We start from the raw sequence: 20,031 nt of genomic DNA, 5'->3' as shown, positions 1-20,031 counted from the left end.
CCCTGTTTTGCTTATAGGGACCTGGACTTGGGGGTGGGGGTCACTGAAACCTTGATTCAGTCTGCCCCCCTCGTCCTTCCACCTCCTGTGGTTCTTTCTGGTCCTCCCCCCCCTCCTTTCCCCCTGCTTCCGGCCCCGAAGCATCTGAGAGTCTCGGAGCCCGAGCTGGGTTGTTTTGGGATGCTTACCTTTCTGGGTGCCTGACCCGGTTGATGGCAGACATAGAATGCTTCCAACCACACGAGGGTTTCTATAGGCCATTGCTCCCCTTGCCTCTCTGAGGGGGCCAGGTTCTGGCTCGTGGTCCCTGGTAGGCCAACAGAACTCCATACACATAATTGATGCCAAAGTCTGTCATTAGCATATCAGCCTAGTAAGCTCCGGGGAGCTGATAGGGCTCCCCCCCCCCAGAAAATGGCGTTTCATTACATTCAACGCTGTTTTTTTTCTTGTACACAATAAAAATGCATTATCATATTATATACTGCACCTATATATTACTACTCTACTAAAAAATTCTGTATTACATTTGTTATTTACCTTATTGTTGGAGTTATGTCAATCTTGAAGTCTCATGGCGTTGTGAATGCTGTACAGTAAATATGTACTTTAGTGTATTATACCATTAACACTGTGTTGATTAACCCTTAAATTGCGCATTGCATCATATGATGCTTTGCCCGACTTGCAGTAAATTGCGCATCGCATCATACGATGCTTTGGACTACCGCGCACGATTTGAAAGGCCTGCGGGGTATAGGGGGTCCCCATACGCTACCCAGGGGCTATAGTAAACAGCTGCCATTTTGAAAAAAAATCCAGCTCACACTTCTATCGCGTGGGAGGCCTCAGTTACCCAGCAGCCACCATGTCGAGCGCACGGCCGAACGCTTCCCGGGCATGCCCCACGCAAGCCCCACGCAATCACTCACCCAAGAGCAAATAACCATATAATTATTTTCCGATAATGAGGAAAGTGACTTTGATGACTCTGATATAGATAAAGACTACACACAATTGACCGATGAAGATAGCTTTTGTCGCGTCTGCAGCGTCTCGCCCAGCCAAGCGCCACCGCATGGAACAACATGAGGCACCAAGAGCCTCATGTTCACGTGCCTCTACCTCACGTGCACGTGCCTCTACCTCACATGCAGGTAGCGGCCGTACTGTGCGTAGACGGGCTTCAGCTCCTGGTCCACGGGGTGCATCACTTCCTCGCCATAGTGCCCCTGTTGCGCCCCCTGCGTCTCGCAGGACACCAGGTGTACTAGTGTGGAGTGATGGTGCCGGTTTTATTCCTCGAATTCCTGCCTTTGACAATAAATTGGGATTACAGAGCTTTTCCCTGATAATGGTGATGATATGAGTGAATGTGATTATTTTACAGCATTCTATGATGAGCCGCTCATGGAATATATTGTACACCAAACGAACCTTCATGCGGCTCATCTCATTAAAAGAGAGAGAACAGAATTTTCACGATTGCAACATTGGAAAACCACCAATGTAGGTGAAATGTATGTTTTTCTAACGATATGTATGTTGATGAAACACTGTGTCAAACACGCTCTCACAGATTACTGGAGCAAAGATCTGACTATTCCAACACCTTTCTTCGGGAAATATATGTCCCGAGACAGATTTCAGATGCTCCTCAGGTGTCTGCATTTTGCAAGTAATGAGGACCGGACAGAGGATGATAGACTTTGGCGAGTGAGGCACTATATGAATGAAGTGATTGGAAAGTTCAGAGATTTTTATGTACCAGCACAGAAGCTGGTGATTAATGAATCCCTTGTGCTTTTCAAAGGACATGTTTCATTCAAGCAGTATATTCCCTCCAAATGAAACAGATTTGGATTGAAATTCTTTGTACTGTGTGACTGTGAAACAGGATACGTGTTACACATGATTCTGTATTCGGCTAGCGCTGTAGACATTCCCGGTAACGACGAACATGGTTTCTCTGGTAGTGTGGTGAAGTCACTGATGGCACCATGGATGAACAAGGGGCACATCCTATACACAGATAATTACTATACAAGTCCATTGCTAGCTAGGTTCTTGATTGAAAATAGAATCGGGTTGGTTGGCACAGTAAAGGCACGAAGAAGGAAAATGCCAGTGTTTGATGGTGGACTTGCAGTTGGTGAGTTCCAGGTACGGAAATGTGATCAAATACTCTCGGTACGGTGGAAAGACGAGAGAGAAGTGAACCTGCTGACAACCGTTCATGAGGGTACAATGGTGAACAGTGGCAAGGTGCACAGTGTAACGAGAGAACCAGTATATAAGCCAGATTGTGTTCTTGACTACAATCTTAACATGCATTTGATTGATAAGGCTGACATGATGATTGGCACTATCGAGTGTGTGCGGAAAACATTGAAGTGGACAAAAAAAGTGATTTTCCATCTTGTTGACATGAGCATGTTGAACTGCTATACAGTAATTGTATCTGGTGAAAACTGGACATAAACCTATTTTCCGTTCATTTGCTTCTACACTTGCAACACAGTTTTTAGCAAAGTTTGGTCTGCAGCATGCTGTAACACCCAGGCTCGGTCACATGGATGCCTTTCAGCAACACAGACTAAAGAATTTGCCACCAGGTGGAAAGCGTGCAGTAGGCCAACGTGCATGCCTAGTATGTAAAACAACAAAACGACTACCTTCTCACTCTTCAACTGCTTCAACGACTACCACTCCCTCCAAGATTTCTAAATGTGCAATAATAATGCAAAAACCGGTACATAGTGCGTGCTAGTGTGTACATATAAAATAATGAACATTGTGATAACTGTACATAATATAATGCAGTAATAGAAAATGTTTGTGTGCACATGTGTATACTCGATGTATGCAACATATATTGACAGTAACTGTGAAGTAACATTATGTGCAACACAATTAGTGACTAATATTGCAGAGAATACATGCTTAGACACTGTAAATAATGACGCGAAAATAAATTCGTGGCAACTCTGGCTGCTTGAAGACCGCGCGCGACGCCTCCGGGACGCACCGTGTATGAGCGAACATGCAAACTGCGATGTCATCACCCATCTTGTTGGCTCAATTGTGTTGCCGGTAAGTATAATTCATATTTTTTTTTTATTTTTCCCGTGATCAGGGAACACGACTTAACAGGTTAAGAAGAAAAAATATTTTTTTTTTTTTGTATTTGCCTGTGGGTGTCAAATGGTTTATAGCCATGCGCCATTTAAGGGTTAAGTAGTTCTGCTGTATGTTGAGTGCTACAATACAGTTTATGAAAAGAATTTTACACTGAAATTACTGTACTGCAACCTTAATTTGAATATTAACATGTAGGTAATATTTCAAGTAACATTCAGGTAAGATATATTTTGTAAAATACAGCTATTTGGTCCACCACTAGTGCCTTCTACCATGTGACGTGACAGATTCACAGCACACTGTTTTGATTCATTATGAGGCTGGAGTGTTCATTCAGTGACTTTGTTGGACATATCTGCGCAATCAAGGAACATCCGTGCACCATGTCGGCTCCAAATGCACTCATTGTGTCAGTGATGGCTGACTGGTGGGTGGGTGGGCAGGCAGTGGGGGCAGGCGGGCAGGGAGGGAGAGGCTGGGAGGTAGGTAGGGCAGAGGCTGGGAGGTAGGTAGGGAGTCGTGCAGGCAGAGGCTGGGAAGTAGGTAGGCAGGCAAGCAGGCAGAGGCTGGGAGGTAGGTAGGTAGGGAGGCAGGGAGGCAAGCAAGCAGAGGCTGGGAGGCGCCGACTACATAGCACTCTAGTTTGTAAGCCAATGTCAACCGGGACAGACGCTTCTCTGGCCTCAGTTTCCTAGGCGGTGTTTGCCTTCGTGGCGTTCACTGCCGTGTTTTGTGTTGTGCTGTGGCCAGGTGTTCCTCATCAGTACCGGGGCTGCATGCGCTTAGGGGCTTCCTTCCCTAAGCGCCCTGTGAGTACTGCCCCTGCGAGACAGGGTTATCTTCCCTGGGGCATTCGGGAACCATTCCCGTAGGGGTTCTTACTGCTCAGCATTTGAATCGCTCTTGGGGCCAGCTGGGGCTTGGGGCCCCTGTTTGGCCTTGGGTAGGAACTGGTATTGTGCTGGTTAGGGCGTCAAGGTGGTGCGTGACCTGCTACCTAAGCGACGACCGGTTTCTATTGCCTCTGGGGACGGTGTACTTTTGCGTTTTTTTTCTTTTGTTTTTATTTTCATTTACCTGGTGGGAGTCTGCCTAGTGTGGCTATAGTTCCACTGGTATTGTTTGGTGGCCCTCTGCTAGGCCCCCGTGATTGTACAAGTTGCAGGGGTTTTCAGTGTTACATCTACCCTTTGTTAACTATGGGTGTTAACCACTGACACCTTGACCCGGAGTCTGGCTTGATGTTCTCTGCTTGTTCTCCAGTACTCTTCTGATGTACTTACTGTTCAGAGTACAGTATCCACTCGATTTAACGGCCCATATGAGGCTGTACCCTGGTTGTTATTTCTGGAGCTCTGGTACTTCCGAACTTAAGTGTCGGTAATTTTTCAAGTAACATTCAGGTAAGAATGACTTTGTTGGACATTTCTGTGCATTCAAGGAACATCCGTGCACCATGTCGGCTCCAAATGCACTCATTGTGTCAGTGATGGCTGACTGGTGGGTGGGTGGGTGGATGGGCAGGCAGGCAGGAATGGAGAGGCTGGAATGTAGGCAGGCAGGCAGGCAGAGGTTGGGAGGTGGAGCCGGTCGGCTGAGCGGACAGCACGCTGGACTTGTGGTCCCTGGGGTCGATCCCAGGCGCCGGCGAGAAACAAAGGGCAGAGTTTCTTTCACCCTATGCCCCTGTTACCTAGCAGTAAAATAGGTACCAGGGTGTTAGTCAGCTGTCACGGGCTGCTTCCTGGGGGGTGGAGGCCTGGTCGAGGACCGGGCCGCGGGGACACTAAAGCCCCAAAATCATCTCAAGATAACCTCAAGATAGGTAGGGAGGGAGGAATGGATGGATGGATGGATGAATGGTGGAGAGGGATGGATGGATGGTGGGGAGGGATGGATGGTGGGGAGGGATGGATGGATGGATGGTGGGGAGGGATGGATGGTGGGGAGGGATGGATGGTGGGGAGGGATGGATGGATGGATGGTGGGGAGGGATGGATGGATGGAGGGATGGATGGATGGAGGGATGGATGTATGGAGGGATGGATGGATGGAGGGAGGGATGGATGGACAGAGGGAGGGAGGGATGGGTGTTGAGGTGAAGCAGAGAGAGTGTGTGTATGGGATGTAGGGTGGGCAGGTGGGGGAGGGGTGTTGGTGGTGGGAAGGGACTGGCTCACTCTGATAAGCCTAACACACTTGACCCAGTTAACCAGATTTCTTTCTTAAATTCTCGATGTACATGATATATATTTCTGTGGGGAGCCCCAATGGCTCCCTGAAGCTTATCGGGCTAATGTATGTTATATTAGACTGGGACATTAGCTATGGAGTTCAGACCTACCAGGGACCAGCGCCAGAACCTGGCCCCTTCAGAGAGGTTTCAGGGAGCAATGGTCCTGCAAAACCGCCTTGTGGTTTGGGGTTTTCCCTATCTGCCATCGACCAGGGTTAGGCACCCAGAAAGGTAGGCATAACAAAACAAACCTCACATGGTAAGAAGCTAAAACAAAAAACCGAACAGAGAGGTAGAAACTCCCTACAATCCCAAGGAAATAAGCACACAAGCAATTATCACATTTTACTGCCACTCAACGGTTTTCGGGGTTTGGTGCCCCAGCACCTTCCCGAGCTTTCGCTCGATGTGTTCACGGAAGAGTCGTCTCTTAGCTGGGGCTTTGTGACTCACTAGGCCAGTCAGGGACGGTGGGGTCCGTCTTTCCGTCGGGCTCACAACACGGTTCGGGAGTTCGCAGCAGTCTGGCTTGTGCTTCGGAGGGTTCGGATTGCTCGGAGTTCGACCATTCGGCTCCATTTGGACTGTTCTCCGGTGGTTCATTGTCTGAACCACGGGGGTTCTCTTCGGTCCTTGCCTCTTTGGGGTTGGTCCCTTCGAGTGGTTCGTCTGTTGGATTCTTGGGGTTTGGCTCTCTGTGTGGTTCATATCCGGGGAGTGTCCAACGTCCTGTCAGACGGCCTGTCTCGTTTCATTTCCCCTGTCCACGGAGTGGATGGTTGACAACGACTCATTTCATTGGATCTGCCAGACGTACGGTCTCCCAGACGTGGCCCTCTTCACATCGGCGTGGTCTTGGCGTCTCCCAGTCTATGTGACGCCCTTCCCCTACTGCAAGGCGTTCACAGTGGATGCCTTTCGGCAGGATTGGTCAAGGTGGGGTTACCTGTACCGCTTTCCCACAGTCCAGTTGTTGCTTCGGGTTCTGGCTCGGTTAGAGGCCTTCCCAGGGAGAGTAGTCCTTGTGGTCCCTTGGTGGCCGGCCCAGCCTTGGTTTTCGGCACTATTTGCTCGGTGTCCGAACTGGTGGTGTTTCCCGCTGCTTTACATTTTTCAGCAAATCGGCCAGCTACAGGGCTGGTTCGACCTTCTCCTCTGCTCTTCTTCTCTGGTCTTTTTGACGCGTGTGTATCACCATTTCTATGGTGATACAAGTGGCTTAATTGATAGTGTCCCACCTGAGAGCTTCATCTCGGCGTCAGTATGAAGCCGGGCGGTTGGATGGTGTCCCTGAACCTCAAGGATGCGTATTGGCACGTCCCAATTCATCCGAGGTTCAGGGACTGGCTCGGTTTAGTTGTGGGTCGTCAGTTACCGCTTTCGTTGTCTCACGTTCAGGTTGAACCTTGCACCTCGCATGTTCACACGTCTTACCTGGGTCGTTGTGGCCCATCTACTTCAGTTAAGTGTTCGGGTGTTGGCTTACCATGACGACTGGCTGGTTTGGGTCCCGCATGCGCTGGTTTCTGGGGGCTCCCGGGTCACCCGGCGGTTGGTCGAGGGTTTGTGTGGAAGCCTGAGCTTTGCGATGATGATCTACACACTGGGTCGGGTTTGTCTTCGTCGGCTGTTCTGGTTCCTTCGAGGACGTCCCTTCCTCCTCTCTCGTGATCGCTTAGTTCGACCCCGCTGGGCCTTACGTCGGCTGCTGCGTCGCCGGCTTCCTCTTCGGGTTTTTTGGGGTTCAGTGCCTTGGTGCCTACCCAAGCCTTCTCTCGATGTGTTCATGGACGTGTCGTCTCTCGGCTGGGGCTTTGTGACCAGTGCTCACTAGGCTGGCCAGGGGCGGTGGAGTCCGTCCTTCCGTCGAGCCCACAGCATGGTGCGGGAGTTCGTGGCGGTGTGGTTTGTGCTTCGGAGGGTTCGGGTCGCCAGCAGATCAACGATCCGGCTCCATTCGGACTGCTCCCCAGTGGTTCATTACCTGAACCAAGGGGGTTCGATGCGATCCTTGGCTCTTTGGGACTGGTCGCTTTGGGTGACTCGTCTGCTGAGTTATCGGGATTTGGCTCTCCTGGCGGCTCACATCCGGGGGGTGTCCAACGTCCTGGCGGACGACTTGTCTCGGTTCGCTCCCCTGTCCAAATGGACGGTCGATGCCGACTCATTCAGTTGGCTCTGCCAGACATTCGAGCACCCAGAGGTGGATCTCTTCGCGTCGCCCTAGCCGAGGCATCTTCCAGTATATGTGGCACCCTTTCCCGACTGAGAGGCTGTTGCGATCGATGCCTTTCGGCAGGACTAGTTGAGGTGGGGTTCATGGCGGTCCTTCTGTGTCTTTTTTACTCTTCGTCATTGTACTTCGCTTTCAGGTTGGGTGGTGTTGTCCTTTCTCTCATGGTTGTTTCAGGACCGTCATCTAATGCTGAATACTGTTGCCTCGTATCGTGCGGCGCTGGAGGAGCCACTTCAGCTGGCTTTCTGTATAGATGTTACTTCTGCGCCATTTCGTTAGCTGTCTCGTGCGTTGTTTCACCTCCGGCCTGCTCATGTGCCCCCTGAGCCGTCCTGGTCTTTGGACAGTGCTCTCCTATCTCTCTTCTCCTTGGTTTGTTGTGGCCTCTTTGGTTCAGGATTGGTTTTCGAAGGCTCTTTTCCTGTTGGCATTGGCCTCTGGGTGTCGGGTCGGGGAGCTTCATACTCTCCTCCGGCGCAGATGTTTCTACTCTTTCAGTTGTGGAAATAGGTTTGTTCGTCTGCAGCCGTCTCCTTCTTTTCTGGCGAAGAACGAGACTGATGCTGTCTGGAGGGGGGGTCCTTGAGTTGTTGATACTTGTTTGGTCAGGCCGTGAGTGCATCATGTTTTGTGTCCAGTTGTGGCCCTCCACCATTACTTGCGCGCCACGGCTTTTGTGTCCAGGGACGCTCTTTGGATTGATCTGGTTTCCCTTCTTCCCTGTTCGCGGGTACGGGTCTTTCAGGTTGTCCATCGGGTTATTAAGTCTAGCCAGCCGGCGGGCTATCCCTGTGCCCATGACGTTCATAAGTTCGCTTCTCTTGCTGCCGTTTTGGGAACACGTCCTGGGTTGGCATTCGGGGCACAGGATTTTTGGCGGTCGAACAGGGTCCTGGCTGCATGCTACCTAGTAAACGTTCCTGGGCCCAGTTTGGCCTGTGTCGCTTTGGGTTGGCGGCTGCAGCCTGTCTCAACTTCGAGATGAGGTGTGGAGCACCGACCGCCTCCCGGGTATGTCCCCTTCTTTCCTTAGTCTTTGGTGAAGTAGCTCTTGGGAGGCGTAAGAACGGCCCCCAGAAAACCATCGTTGAATGCAATGAAAGTCCATTTTCTGGGTGAGTCCCGGAGGCTCCCCGGCAACCCTCCCTCCCTCCGGTCGACGGTTTTTGCAAATTTTGATATCCAGCCTTGGAACTGAAGGTGTAGATTGCCGGTGCAGGGGTCTGGTGCTTCCCCTTCCCCCTCCCGGGGAGGGGGGGAGCTGCGTAGACATGTGGCGCGGCTCATGTGACGTCTTGCTTGTTTGCTCGTTTTCCCTTTGGGGAGTTCTGTCCACTTGTTTCGTTATTTTCTTTGGTTTCACCAGAACAGACATTTGTTTTGAGGTGCCTGTCCCAGTCGATGGCAGATATAGAATGCTCCAAAATCACATGTGCATTTCTATAGGCCATTGCTCCTTGTGCCTCTCTGAGGGGGCTAGGTTCTGGCCGTGGTTCCCGTAGGCCTAGAACTTTACTCCACTCCTCATTGACTGATGCCAAAAGTTAGGACTATACCTATCAGCCTGGACAGCTCCAGGGAGCCTCTGGGACTCACCCAGAAAATGGCGTTTCATTGCATTCAACGCTGGTTTTTACATTTTTTAGGCAATGCTGTGGTCACAAGCTGAAGAGCAGTGCTGTTAGATACTGCGTGCGCCAACATTCGTTGCTCAGTCAGTACTGAGGCTCTCTCGCACTCGGGAATGTTGCCCACGATTTAAAAAAAATGGCGTTTGCTTACAAGAGCCCTGAGGAAGCCGAGTTGAACCCTGTGTAGCCGTGGGACTTTTAAATCTTGCATGGTACTCCAACGCATCAATAGCTGTGGCGCGCAATTCCGCAACAGTTACTCACCACAGCTATTGACGTGTTTTGCAGTTTAAGGGTTAATAGCTTACCCTTCCTTAACCCTTTAACTGCGCAACTCGCCTGCAGGCCTACGTCTGGGGTGCGCTATGCGCCTCCGGGTATTTGTATTTTTCACGTTCCATTCAAAACTCCCGCGGCTACATGGGGTTCACATCAGCTTCGTCAGGGCTCTTTTAAACAGACGCCATCTTTAAAAAAAAGTCATAATCCACATTCCCGGGGTGTGAGAGCCTCAGTAGTGAGTGAGCAACCAAGGCTGGCGCACGCAGCATGAGCTCACAGCACTGCTGTTCAGCTTGTGATCACAGCATCGCCTAATAATGTAAAAAAATATATATAACTTGTATTATTTAGCCATGATAGTATTACAGAAGAGTCCGAGTGTGATACGGACTGTGTACAATGTTCAAGTATTAGTGATTCAATGCTGTTCACGATGTTCACAGCACTAGCAACAGCACCACAGCATTATTTCGTCCTCTAGAAATCTTCAAACGACTTCTTAGGTTCCTTTACAAAATAAACTTGTGGTCAATTATGTATTTACAGGATTTAGTGACCAGTATTGTGATAACAGCAGGATTGTGGTGATAATTAGCACTGTGCATAATAGTGTGGGAGCAGGAATTGTGGTGAGGGAGGGAGGGAGAGAATCGAGGTAGCCTCACTGTATGGCAGCCTCTCTTGTTTTGCTCATCATACTAGCTTAGTGGTTCACTATGGTGAACCAGATGTACATGGGTATATACAATGTGTGTATATACCCATGTACATATGTGTGTAGTATTGTGGGAGGAGGAATTGTAGTGAGGGAGAGAATCGAGGTAGCCTCACTGTATGGCAGCCACTCTTGTTTTGCTCATCATACTAGCTTAGTGGTTCGCTATGGTGAACACATTTGTATATAGGTATATACAATGTGTGTATATAGTGTAGTAACAGCAACAGGAGTATGTTGGGAGGAACTATTTTGGTGAGTTCAGGGAGGTGACGTAATCGTAGCTTCATCTGCTGGCTGCTGTGTGATTTCTCATGCAGTGTATGGTGGCCACTGTAAAGTTTGGACACAAAACCAGCTTACTTGCATAGTTCTGGTGAATCAAACATGTAGATAGGTATACATAACATGTGTAAATAGTGTAATACAAACATTAACAGTATGGTGGGAGGAGCAATGTTGGAGAGTAAGATGTTGGAGGAGTGAGGGAGAGACTGGATGTTGGAGGAGTGAGGGAGAGACTGGATGTTGGAGGAGTGAGGGAGAGACTGGATGTTGGAGTGAGGGTGTGGCAGCTGACACTCGCGAAGCTCTGAGTGTGTTGATGGTGAATGTATATAGTGTGTGATAGTGTATAGTGTGTAAATAGACTGTATGTTTACATAAATTAGCATGATACAATGGAAATGTGCCGAATATTTGTACACGTGTGTCATGCACGTAACACAATGTCTTTGGACAGTATGGATGTTCTACTGCCATAATATAGTGTATGTGTTCATTATACATAGGATTGGCACATAAAAGCATATAAAATGTATTTGGAACTGTGCGCAGAAAATGAACAAAAATATATTCGCAGTAACTCGCGCATCCTGCCCCAAGTGCCCTACCGGCCCCAGGGGCACACGCCACGGGCGACCAAGGAATGATGACGTCACGCAAGAACTTACGGACCCCATAGCAGCCAAAGTACATACAATTTCGACCTTTTGTTTCTATACCCATACTCAGGGAAGGGGTTTTTGACACTTTCAAAACAGAAAAGAATTTTTTCCACAGATTTTATTTCCTGCGCACTGGGGGAGTGTCATATTTGGAGGCCGCGCAGTTAAGGGGTTAACCTTTAGGCTGCTATATGCCCCAAGTGTGTGGTCCTGCACTGAAAGTGAACCCAGTTGTGGGAGGACTATACTGGTCATTGCACTACAGGATAAGGGTTTCATACATATACATTAAGTCGTTTAATTTTTATTCTTCAAATTATTAACCCTTAAACTGCGCAACCCAAGGGGCTACTCAATTTGGAGACGGGACAGAAAAATTAGGAAAGGCGGTGGCGTTGCTGTGCTGGTAAAAGAACACCTAAAGGTGAAGGAAATAATGACTGCCAATCCACAAGAAGTTGACATAATAGCACTAGAGATCTGCTATGAGGATGATAAACTAATGATGATAAATGCATATAGTCCACCGCCAAGCAGCACATGGTCAAAGGAGGAGCTAGATAGTAAACGTGAAGGTCTTATAACAATAATGAGAGAGATTATAGCGAGAGCGGATAACGATAGATCACGACTGTTGATAGTCGGTGACTTCAACTTGAAATCCATAGACTGGGAAGCATATGAAGCTAAAACAGAAGATTTTTGGACCTGTAAATTTGTAGACCTCATCCTGGAAACATTCTTGTATCAACATGTTAAACAAGCTACGAGGATGAGGGAAGGGGACGTTCCCTCCATGCTAGATTTGATATTTACCAGGAAGGAGGAAGAGATATTTGACATTCAGTACCTTCCTCCCTTGGGTAAAAGTGACCATGTCTTTTTGGGAATAAAGTATGCAATGCGTTATAAGCTGGAAGAAAATAAGGAGGTTGAAGCAGTTGAAAAACCAGACTTCAGGAGAGGACATTATGGTGACCTTAGAAATTTTTTTAGTGAGTATAATTGGACAGACTTGATGCTAGGCAAGGAAGTGAATGAGATGTATGGCAAGTTTTGTGAAATATGAAATAAATGAAATAAAGGCACAAAAAAATTTATACCAAAACAGAGATGCAGAACTAGGAAACAGGATTGGTTCAATAGAAATTGCGAGAGGGCTAGAGACCGAAAGACACAAAAATGGAATCAATACAGGAAGAGGCCGAACCCCCAAACATACCAGCGATACAAAGATGCGAGAAACAACTACACAGCAGTGAGGAGAGAGGCAGAAAGAAATTTTGAAAAAGGGATTGCGGACAAATGTAAAACAGAACCAGGTCTATTCTATAAATTCATAAACAACAAATTGCAGGTAAAGGATAATATTCAGAGGTTGAAAATGGGAAATAGATTCACGGAAGATGAAAAGGAAATGTGTGAAACACTAAACGAAAAGTTCCAAAGTGTGTTTGTACAAAATGAAATCTTTAGGGAACCAGATACAATAAGAATTCCAGAGAACAACATAGAACACATAGAGGTGTCTAGAGACGAAGTGGAAAAAATGCTCAAGGAGCTCGGTAAGAACAAAGCAGCTGGCCCAGATGGCGTTTCACCATGGGTTCTGAGAGAATGTGCATCTGAGCTCAGCATTCCACTTCACCTGATCTTTCAGGCATCCCTGTGTACAGGAATCGTAGCAGACGGGTGGAAACAGGCTAACATAGTTCCAATCTACAAAAGTGGCAGCAGGGAAGACCCCCTCAATTATAGACCTGTATCATTGACAAGTGTAATAGTGAAAGTATTGGAAAAACTAATCAAAACTAAATGGGTAGAACACCTAGAGAGAAATGATATAATATCAGACAGTATGGTTTTCGATCTGGAAGATCCTGTGTATCGAATTTACTCAGTTTCTATGATCGAGCCACAGAGATATTACAGGAAAGAGATGGTTGGGTTGACTGCATCTATCTGGACCTAAAAAAGGCTTTCGACAGAGTTCCACATAAGAGGTTGTTCTGGAAACTGGAAAATATTGGAGGGGTGACAGGTAAGCTTCTATCATGGATGAAAAATTTTCTGACTGATAGAAAAATGAGGGCAGTAATCAGAGGCAATGTATCAGAATGGAGAAATGTCACAAGTGGAGTACCACAGGGTTCAGTTCTTGCACCAGTGATGTTTATTGTGTACATAAATGATCTACCAGTTGGTATACAGAATTATATGAACATGTTTGCTGATGATGCTAAGATAATAGGAAGGATAAGAAATTTAGATGACTGTCATGCCCTTCAAGAAGACCTGGACAAAATAAGTATATGGAGCACCACTTGGCAAATGGAATTTAATGTTAATAAATGTCATGTTAAGGAATGTGGAATAGGAGAACATAGACCCCACACAACCTATATATTATGTGAGAAATCTTTAAAGAATTCTGATAAAGAAAGAGATCTAGGAGTGGTTCTAGATAGAAAACTATCACCTGAGGACCACATAAAGAATATTGTGCAAGGAGCCTATGCTATGCTTTCTAACTTCAGAATTGCATTTAAATACATGGATGGCGATATACTAAAGAAATTGTTCATGACTTTTGTTAGGCCAAAGCTAGAATATGCAGCTGTTGTGTGGTGCCCATATCTTAAGAAGCACATCAACAAACTGGAAAAGGTGCAAAGACATGCTACTAAGTGGCTCCCAGAACTGAAGGGCAAGAGCTACGAGGAGAGGTTAGAAGCATTAAATATGCCAAAACTAGAAGACAGAAGAAAAAGAGGTGATATGATCACTACATACAAAATAGTAACAGGAATTGATAAAATCGACAGGGAAGACTTCCTGAGACCTGGAATTTCAAGAACAAGAGGTCATAGATTTAAAGTAGCTAAACACAGATGCCGAAGAAATATAAGAAAATTCACCTTCGCAAATAGAGTGGTAGACGGTTGGAACAAGTTAAGTGAGAAGGTGGTGGAGGCCAAGACCGTCAGTAGTTTCAAAGCGTTATATGACAAAGAGTGCTGGGAAGACGGGACACCACGAGCGTAGCTCTCATCCTGTAACTACACTTAGGTAATTACACGCCTGCAGGCCCACGTCTGGTTTGCACAGCGCACCTCCGGGTATTTTTATTTTTCACGTTCCATTCAAAACTGGCACGCGGTGACGCGGGTATGGTATGGGTCGGTGGGGGCCCCAGTGATTGTCTGCCATCTTAAAAAAAAAATCCCAGCATGCCCCGCGGCCGTGGGGAGCCTCAGTTTCACAGCAGCAACCATGTCTGACGCATCCTCTACAAGCTCCCACTCCACGGTGACCCGCGGTCATGGAAAACGACTCTGAGGAGGAAATACGCGATAATTTGTATGATGACGGTGCTATAGATTATGACCTAGACTATGATCCAGAGAAAGACCTTACTCAGAGATCTGATACGAGTGAGGGAGAGACGGAATTGGAAGATGTGGCGAGCGTGTACAGTACACGCGCCTCGCCCGGCCTGCCTCGCCGCCCTGGGCCAACACCGTTATCATCACCACCATCATGTATGTCCCCAGACGCTAGTAGTTTATTCAGTGACAGTACATGTGACGAATCTTTCTCGGGCTTCAGTGACTTTGGCTCCGATACGAGTAGTGTGGACGACCCGAGTACGAGCAGGGGTGGTGTTAACAGGCGGGGTTTTGCTGCCTCAGCAACACGCCGCGGCAGCGTGTCTCACAGCATGTGGACAACAACAACAGTGCCCCCCTCAACATCATTTATTCGTGGTAGGCCTACAGTACGTAAATCTGCCTCGGTGCCTAGCATACCCTCACGCAGCTCCAGCAGCAGCAGCAGCAGACGACGTAGCCGTGTTCTTGGTGCTCGTGGTGGTGTTGGCCGTGGTGTTGGCACCAACACCAAACCCCCTGGTGTACTTGTGTGGGAGGATTGCACCACATTTGTCCCTCAAATACCAACGTTTGATGATAGCGATGTTGGTGTTACACCATTATTCCCATATACCGGTGATGATATGGCAGACATGGAATATTTCCTGGCATATTTTGACAATGTATTCATGACGCATCTTGTGATGGAGACAAACAGGTTCGCTCATAGCCTCATAGACGACGGTATTTTACCTGCCTCACGCCTCAAGCGATGGAAGGACACGACAATCGACGAAATATACGTGTTTCTGGCACTCGCCATGACGATGAAGCACTCTAAGAAAGCTGTCATCCAGGATTATTGGAGCAAAGACAGCCTTGTTCCATCGCCCGTGTTCAACCGGTACATGTCGCGTGATAGGTATCTCTTGATTCTCAGGTGCCTTCATTTCGAGAATAATGCAAATGAGGACAGACACGACAGACTGGAAAGTACGGAAGATATTTAGTGACATGAGAGGGAAGTTTAGGGATTATTTTGTACCTGCACAGAATGTGGTTATTGACGAGTCGCTTGTACTGTTCAAGGGGCAACTAGCATCCAAGCAGTACATCCCATCAAAGCGGCACCGATTTGGACTGAAGTTTTTTGTGCTGTGCGACTGTGAGACTGGTATCGTCTTGGACATGATATTATATTCTGGTACAGACGTCGACATACCAGCTCAAGATGAACACGGGTTCTCTGGCAGTGTCGTAAAAACCCTGATGGAACCGTTCCTGAACAAGGGGCATGTACTGTACACCGACAACTATTACACCAGCCCCTTGTTGACCAGATACCTCCTTGCCCACAACACCGGCGTATGTGGCACTGTGAAGGTCCACAGGAAGGAAATGCCAGTGTTTGGTATAGGTATAGCCGTGGGTGAGTGCCAGCTGCGCAAGTGTGACAATATGCTGTCAGTGCGGTGGAAGGACAGATGCGAGGTGAATATGCTGACTATGATTCACACTGGTGCCATGTTGGACAGTGGGAAAGTCCACTTTCAGACATGCAATACCGTGTATAAGCCAGACTGTGTCATAGACTATAACGTGAACATGCGCCTCGTCGATAAATGTGACATGATGCTTGGTGGACTGGAGTGCGTGCGCAAGTCTGTGAAGTGGACGAAAAAGTTCTTCTTCCATCTCATGGATGTTGCAGTGCTCAACTGCTTCAATATGTACCTAGTAAAATCTGGCAGGAGACCATCTATACGTACATTCAGTGCTGGTGTTGTCACAGCTGCTAGTAAAGTATGGCAAGGAGGGTTCCGTTGTACCGTGCGGGGTGCAAGCAAAAGGCCACACACAGCTCTAGACAGATTGAGTGGTAATGAGAACCTCGGAGTACATATGCTCGAGTATATGCCAGGCACAGCATCACAGGAGAAAGGTAAACGCGCGTGTATAGTATGCAGGAACACTACCCGCAGAGAACAAAAACGCAGATGCATCGGCACCTGGTGTGTGGAGTGCAAGGTGCCACTCAGTGCCGTTGGCTGTTTCGCAGCATATCACACTCGCGGAGTGCTGAGTGTGTTTATGGTGTGTGTGTATATAGTGTGTGATACTGTACAGTGTGTATATAAAGTGTAAATATAAATATATTAGGCATGATACATTGGAAATTGTGCAGGATAAGTGAACTTGTTTGTGATGCACGTAACACAGTGTCTACAGACAGTATGGATGTTCTACTGCCATAATATAGTGTACGTGTTCATTATACATTGGATTGGCACGTAAAAACAATTAAATTGTATTGGGAACTGTGCGCAAAAAATGAACGAAAATATATTCGCGGCAACTCGCATGCCCCGCCCCGAGCGTCCTACTGGCCCCGGGAGCGTACGCCACGGGTGCACAGAGAATGATGACGTCACGCCCAAACTTACGGACCCCATAGCTGTCAAAGTAAGTACAATTTCGATTTTTTTTTACATACCCATACTGAGGGAAGGGTTTTTTTGACACTTTTGACAAGATTTTTTTCCAGAGAATTTATTTCCTGCGCACTGTGGGGTGTCATATTTGGAGGCAACGCAGTTAAGGGGTTAATGAAATAAAGATAAAAATTTAACTAATTCAAAACTTTATTATCAGGTGTAACGAAGGACAAGGTGACAGGATTTATTGTGGAGCGTTCCTTTGGTGGAGTTACCAGCGGAGCCCCGGAGAAAAAAATGGGAATAAAGGCCTCAAATACAACAGAGGTGTTCTTTGATGATGTCAAAATTCCTGTAGAAAATGTTCTTGGCGGTGTTGGCAATGGATTTAAGGTACAGAGAGTGAAATGTTTCTTGCATCTTAATTGCTTTTATCAATTAATATAAAATTTGAAAATCAATTAATATATACAGTATTTTAATATAAATTTATCAAGCTGTTTTATTAATATATATATATTTTGTATATATTTTTAATGTTCTTTTTAATTAGTTATTTATAAATTGGTGCCTCAGTGTAAAAATTTAATCATTCCAAAAAGTAAAATATAAACTAAATCAAATTTTCCCATAAGAAATAATGTACTCTAAATTGAATTAATCCGTTCCACCCACCCAAGAATACAGTATTAACTTAAAAATACATTTTATACAGAACACTACTTATGTTTTCTGAGGGAAGCTCCTTGATGCTCCCTGAAGCTATTATCATCACTGATTCAGTGCCATACTACTAGGTGCATCAGTCACAGAGTTCTATTGGCCTATTGGGGACCTTGAGCCAAAACCTGGCCCCCTCAGAAAGTCACAGGGAGCGATGGCTTATGAACACTTTACATTTAAAGTTAATCATAATTGCCACCACCAGGGAAGCACCCAGAAAGGAGAAAAAACAGTCTACAGCATGGTTAAGACAAGACTGCAGTCTCAAACAAAAATAGCAAAAGAACTCTCTCAACAATAAAAACAAACCACCAAAATTTGGTAAAACTAGAGGAAGCTACTAGGGAGCCGGTCGGCCGAGCGGACAGCACGCTGGACTTGTAATCCTGTGGTCCTGGGTTCGATCCCAGGCACCGGCGAGAAACAATGGGCAGAGTTTCTTTCACCCTATGCCCCTGTTACCTAGCAGTAAAATAGGTACCTGGGTGTTAGTCAGCTGTCACGGGCTGCTTCCTGGGGGTGGAGGCCTGGTCGAGGACTGGGCCGCGGGGACACTAAAGCTCCGAAATCATCTCAAGATAACCTCAAGATAGCTAGTTTGCCCTCACCTCTCCTGCCCTCTCTCCTAGGGAAGGAGGGAGGCAGGCCAGGTCAGCCGGCCCGCACCACACCTCAGTTCTGTTCTGGTGGTAACTGGCTGCTGTACTAGTCGCTCTGGTTCCAGTTTCTTGTTTTTGAATACAGTATCCACTTAATTTAATGGCCTATATGGGGCTGTACCCTGGTCGTTATTTCCGGAGCTCCGGTATTTCCAAAGTTAAGTTGGGTCGGATAATTTTTCAGGTAACATTCAGGTAAGATATATTTTATACTACATAAATAAAATTAAATAAAGTTCATTGTGTAATTGCGTTCCAATTTAGTGCCACGCCGACAATTAAGCCAGCTGTTGACTGATGCATGATGATGTGTGAACACCCTCTGATCAAGTCCAGATGGGTGGGAAAAAATTGATTCATTCCTTTGTATTCCAAAATATTTCATGTATCAATCAGTGATTGTTAATATTTTATCAATAAAATTTTAGAGATGTGTTTTGTTTTACCCTGAACAGTGCAGGTAATGTATTTTTAATGTTATGACACAGGCTGTGGCGGCCAGGCTATACAATGGCGATCGAGCCTTGTCACTAACTGATAGCTAGCCAAGACGAAATATTTTGAGTTCAGCTTTTCTCTGCTAATGATAGAATATACATTTGCAGAGACTAATATGTAGCTTTTGTTGAAAAAAAAAATTATTATGTTGTAATATTTACAGTAATAAAATTGGTAAATTGACTTACTTTTAATGAAGCTGAAGATTACGAAGCTGTAAAGATTACATCATCCTCTGCAGTGCTTGTTTTATATTGTTCAGTACTGTATACAGGAAACATACAGTATGTACACTTGTTTTCAGGCATTCACTTCACACAACAGCTAGCCTTACTACTAATTCACATGAGTTCTAATTCTAATTCACAATTGAAAATTATTTCTACTGTATATTTACACTGTACAGTATCTTTTTGTCAAAGCTTAAATAATCATTAACCACCGTGCTGCGCCGAGTTTGTGACATTCCTCTGGTGCGCATGAAATAAAATGTTCCCAAACAATTCTTTTTTCTTTGTAAAATGATAAATTCCCTTCCCTGAACATGTCTATGTAAAAATAAATACCAAATTCCACTTACTTTGGCTGTGGGGACGTGGACAAGGTGCGCTGTGACGTCATCAGGGCCTGGTTGCCCGTGCGTGACTCGCCCAGACATGGTCGCGCGGGCTATTCAAGCACCGGGTGTTTCCACAAATATATTTATAATTATTTGTTTTATGTATTTCCAATGCGGTTTTATGTTTTTTATCGTATATGATGCATATTTGTGTGGACACCCTTTACAATATGTATACAGTAGAACGTTCATAATGTTCCATGGAACTGTGATACATGTGTCAGTAATGTGTCCACAATAAATGTTTATTGTCACAATATTACCTGTTAAGAAATCACTAAAATTACAATATGTACAGTTACACACACTATTTACACAGTAACACACTGTATTACACACTCAGTACTTCGGAAGTGAGTAATAATCAACGAAGTAGCCCATGGTACACAGCGCGACTTCGCTCTCAGTGCACCAGGTACAGATAAATTTTCGCTTCGTTTCTTCATTCTGTGTGCTTGCAAATAACACTCACGTACACCCTTGGCTTTAGTACTTGTAGGTTGTATGTAGCCAACCTTGTAAAGCATAAGGTAGTATT

The 20,031-nt window shown here is 46.3% G+C and overlaps 1 protein-coding gene across 1 annotated transcript in view; it reads left to right on the top strand.

Annotated features, from left to right (window-relative positions):
- Acadvl (Acyl-CoA dehydrogenase very long chain) overlaps positions 1 to 20,031 on the top strand; it is a 224,065-nt gene that overhangs the window by 113,854 nt on the left and 90,180 nt on the right. Inside the window, exon 6 of the mRNA XM_045748593.2 lies at positions 17,212 to 17,387. Coding sequence (XP_045604549.1) covers positions 17,212 to 17,387 — 176 coding nt within the window. The remainder of the gene's footprint in view (positions 1 to 17,211; positions 17,388 to 20,031) is intronic.

Source organism: Procambarus clarkii, chromosome 2 (assembly GCF_040958095.1).
Source record: "Procambarus clarkii isolate CNS0578487 chromosome 2, FALCON_Pclarkii_2.0, whole genome shotgun sequence".
In the NCBI taxonomy this organism is placed as follows: domain Eukaryota; kingdom Metazoa; phylum Arthropoda; class Malacostraca; order Decapoda; family Cambaridae; genus Procambarus; species Procambarus clarkii.
The sequence above is the reverse complement of the archived record's forward strand: the minus strand, read 5'-3'. Positions and strand labels throughout refer to the sequence as shown.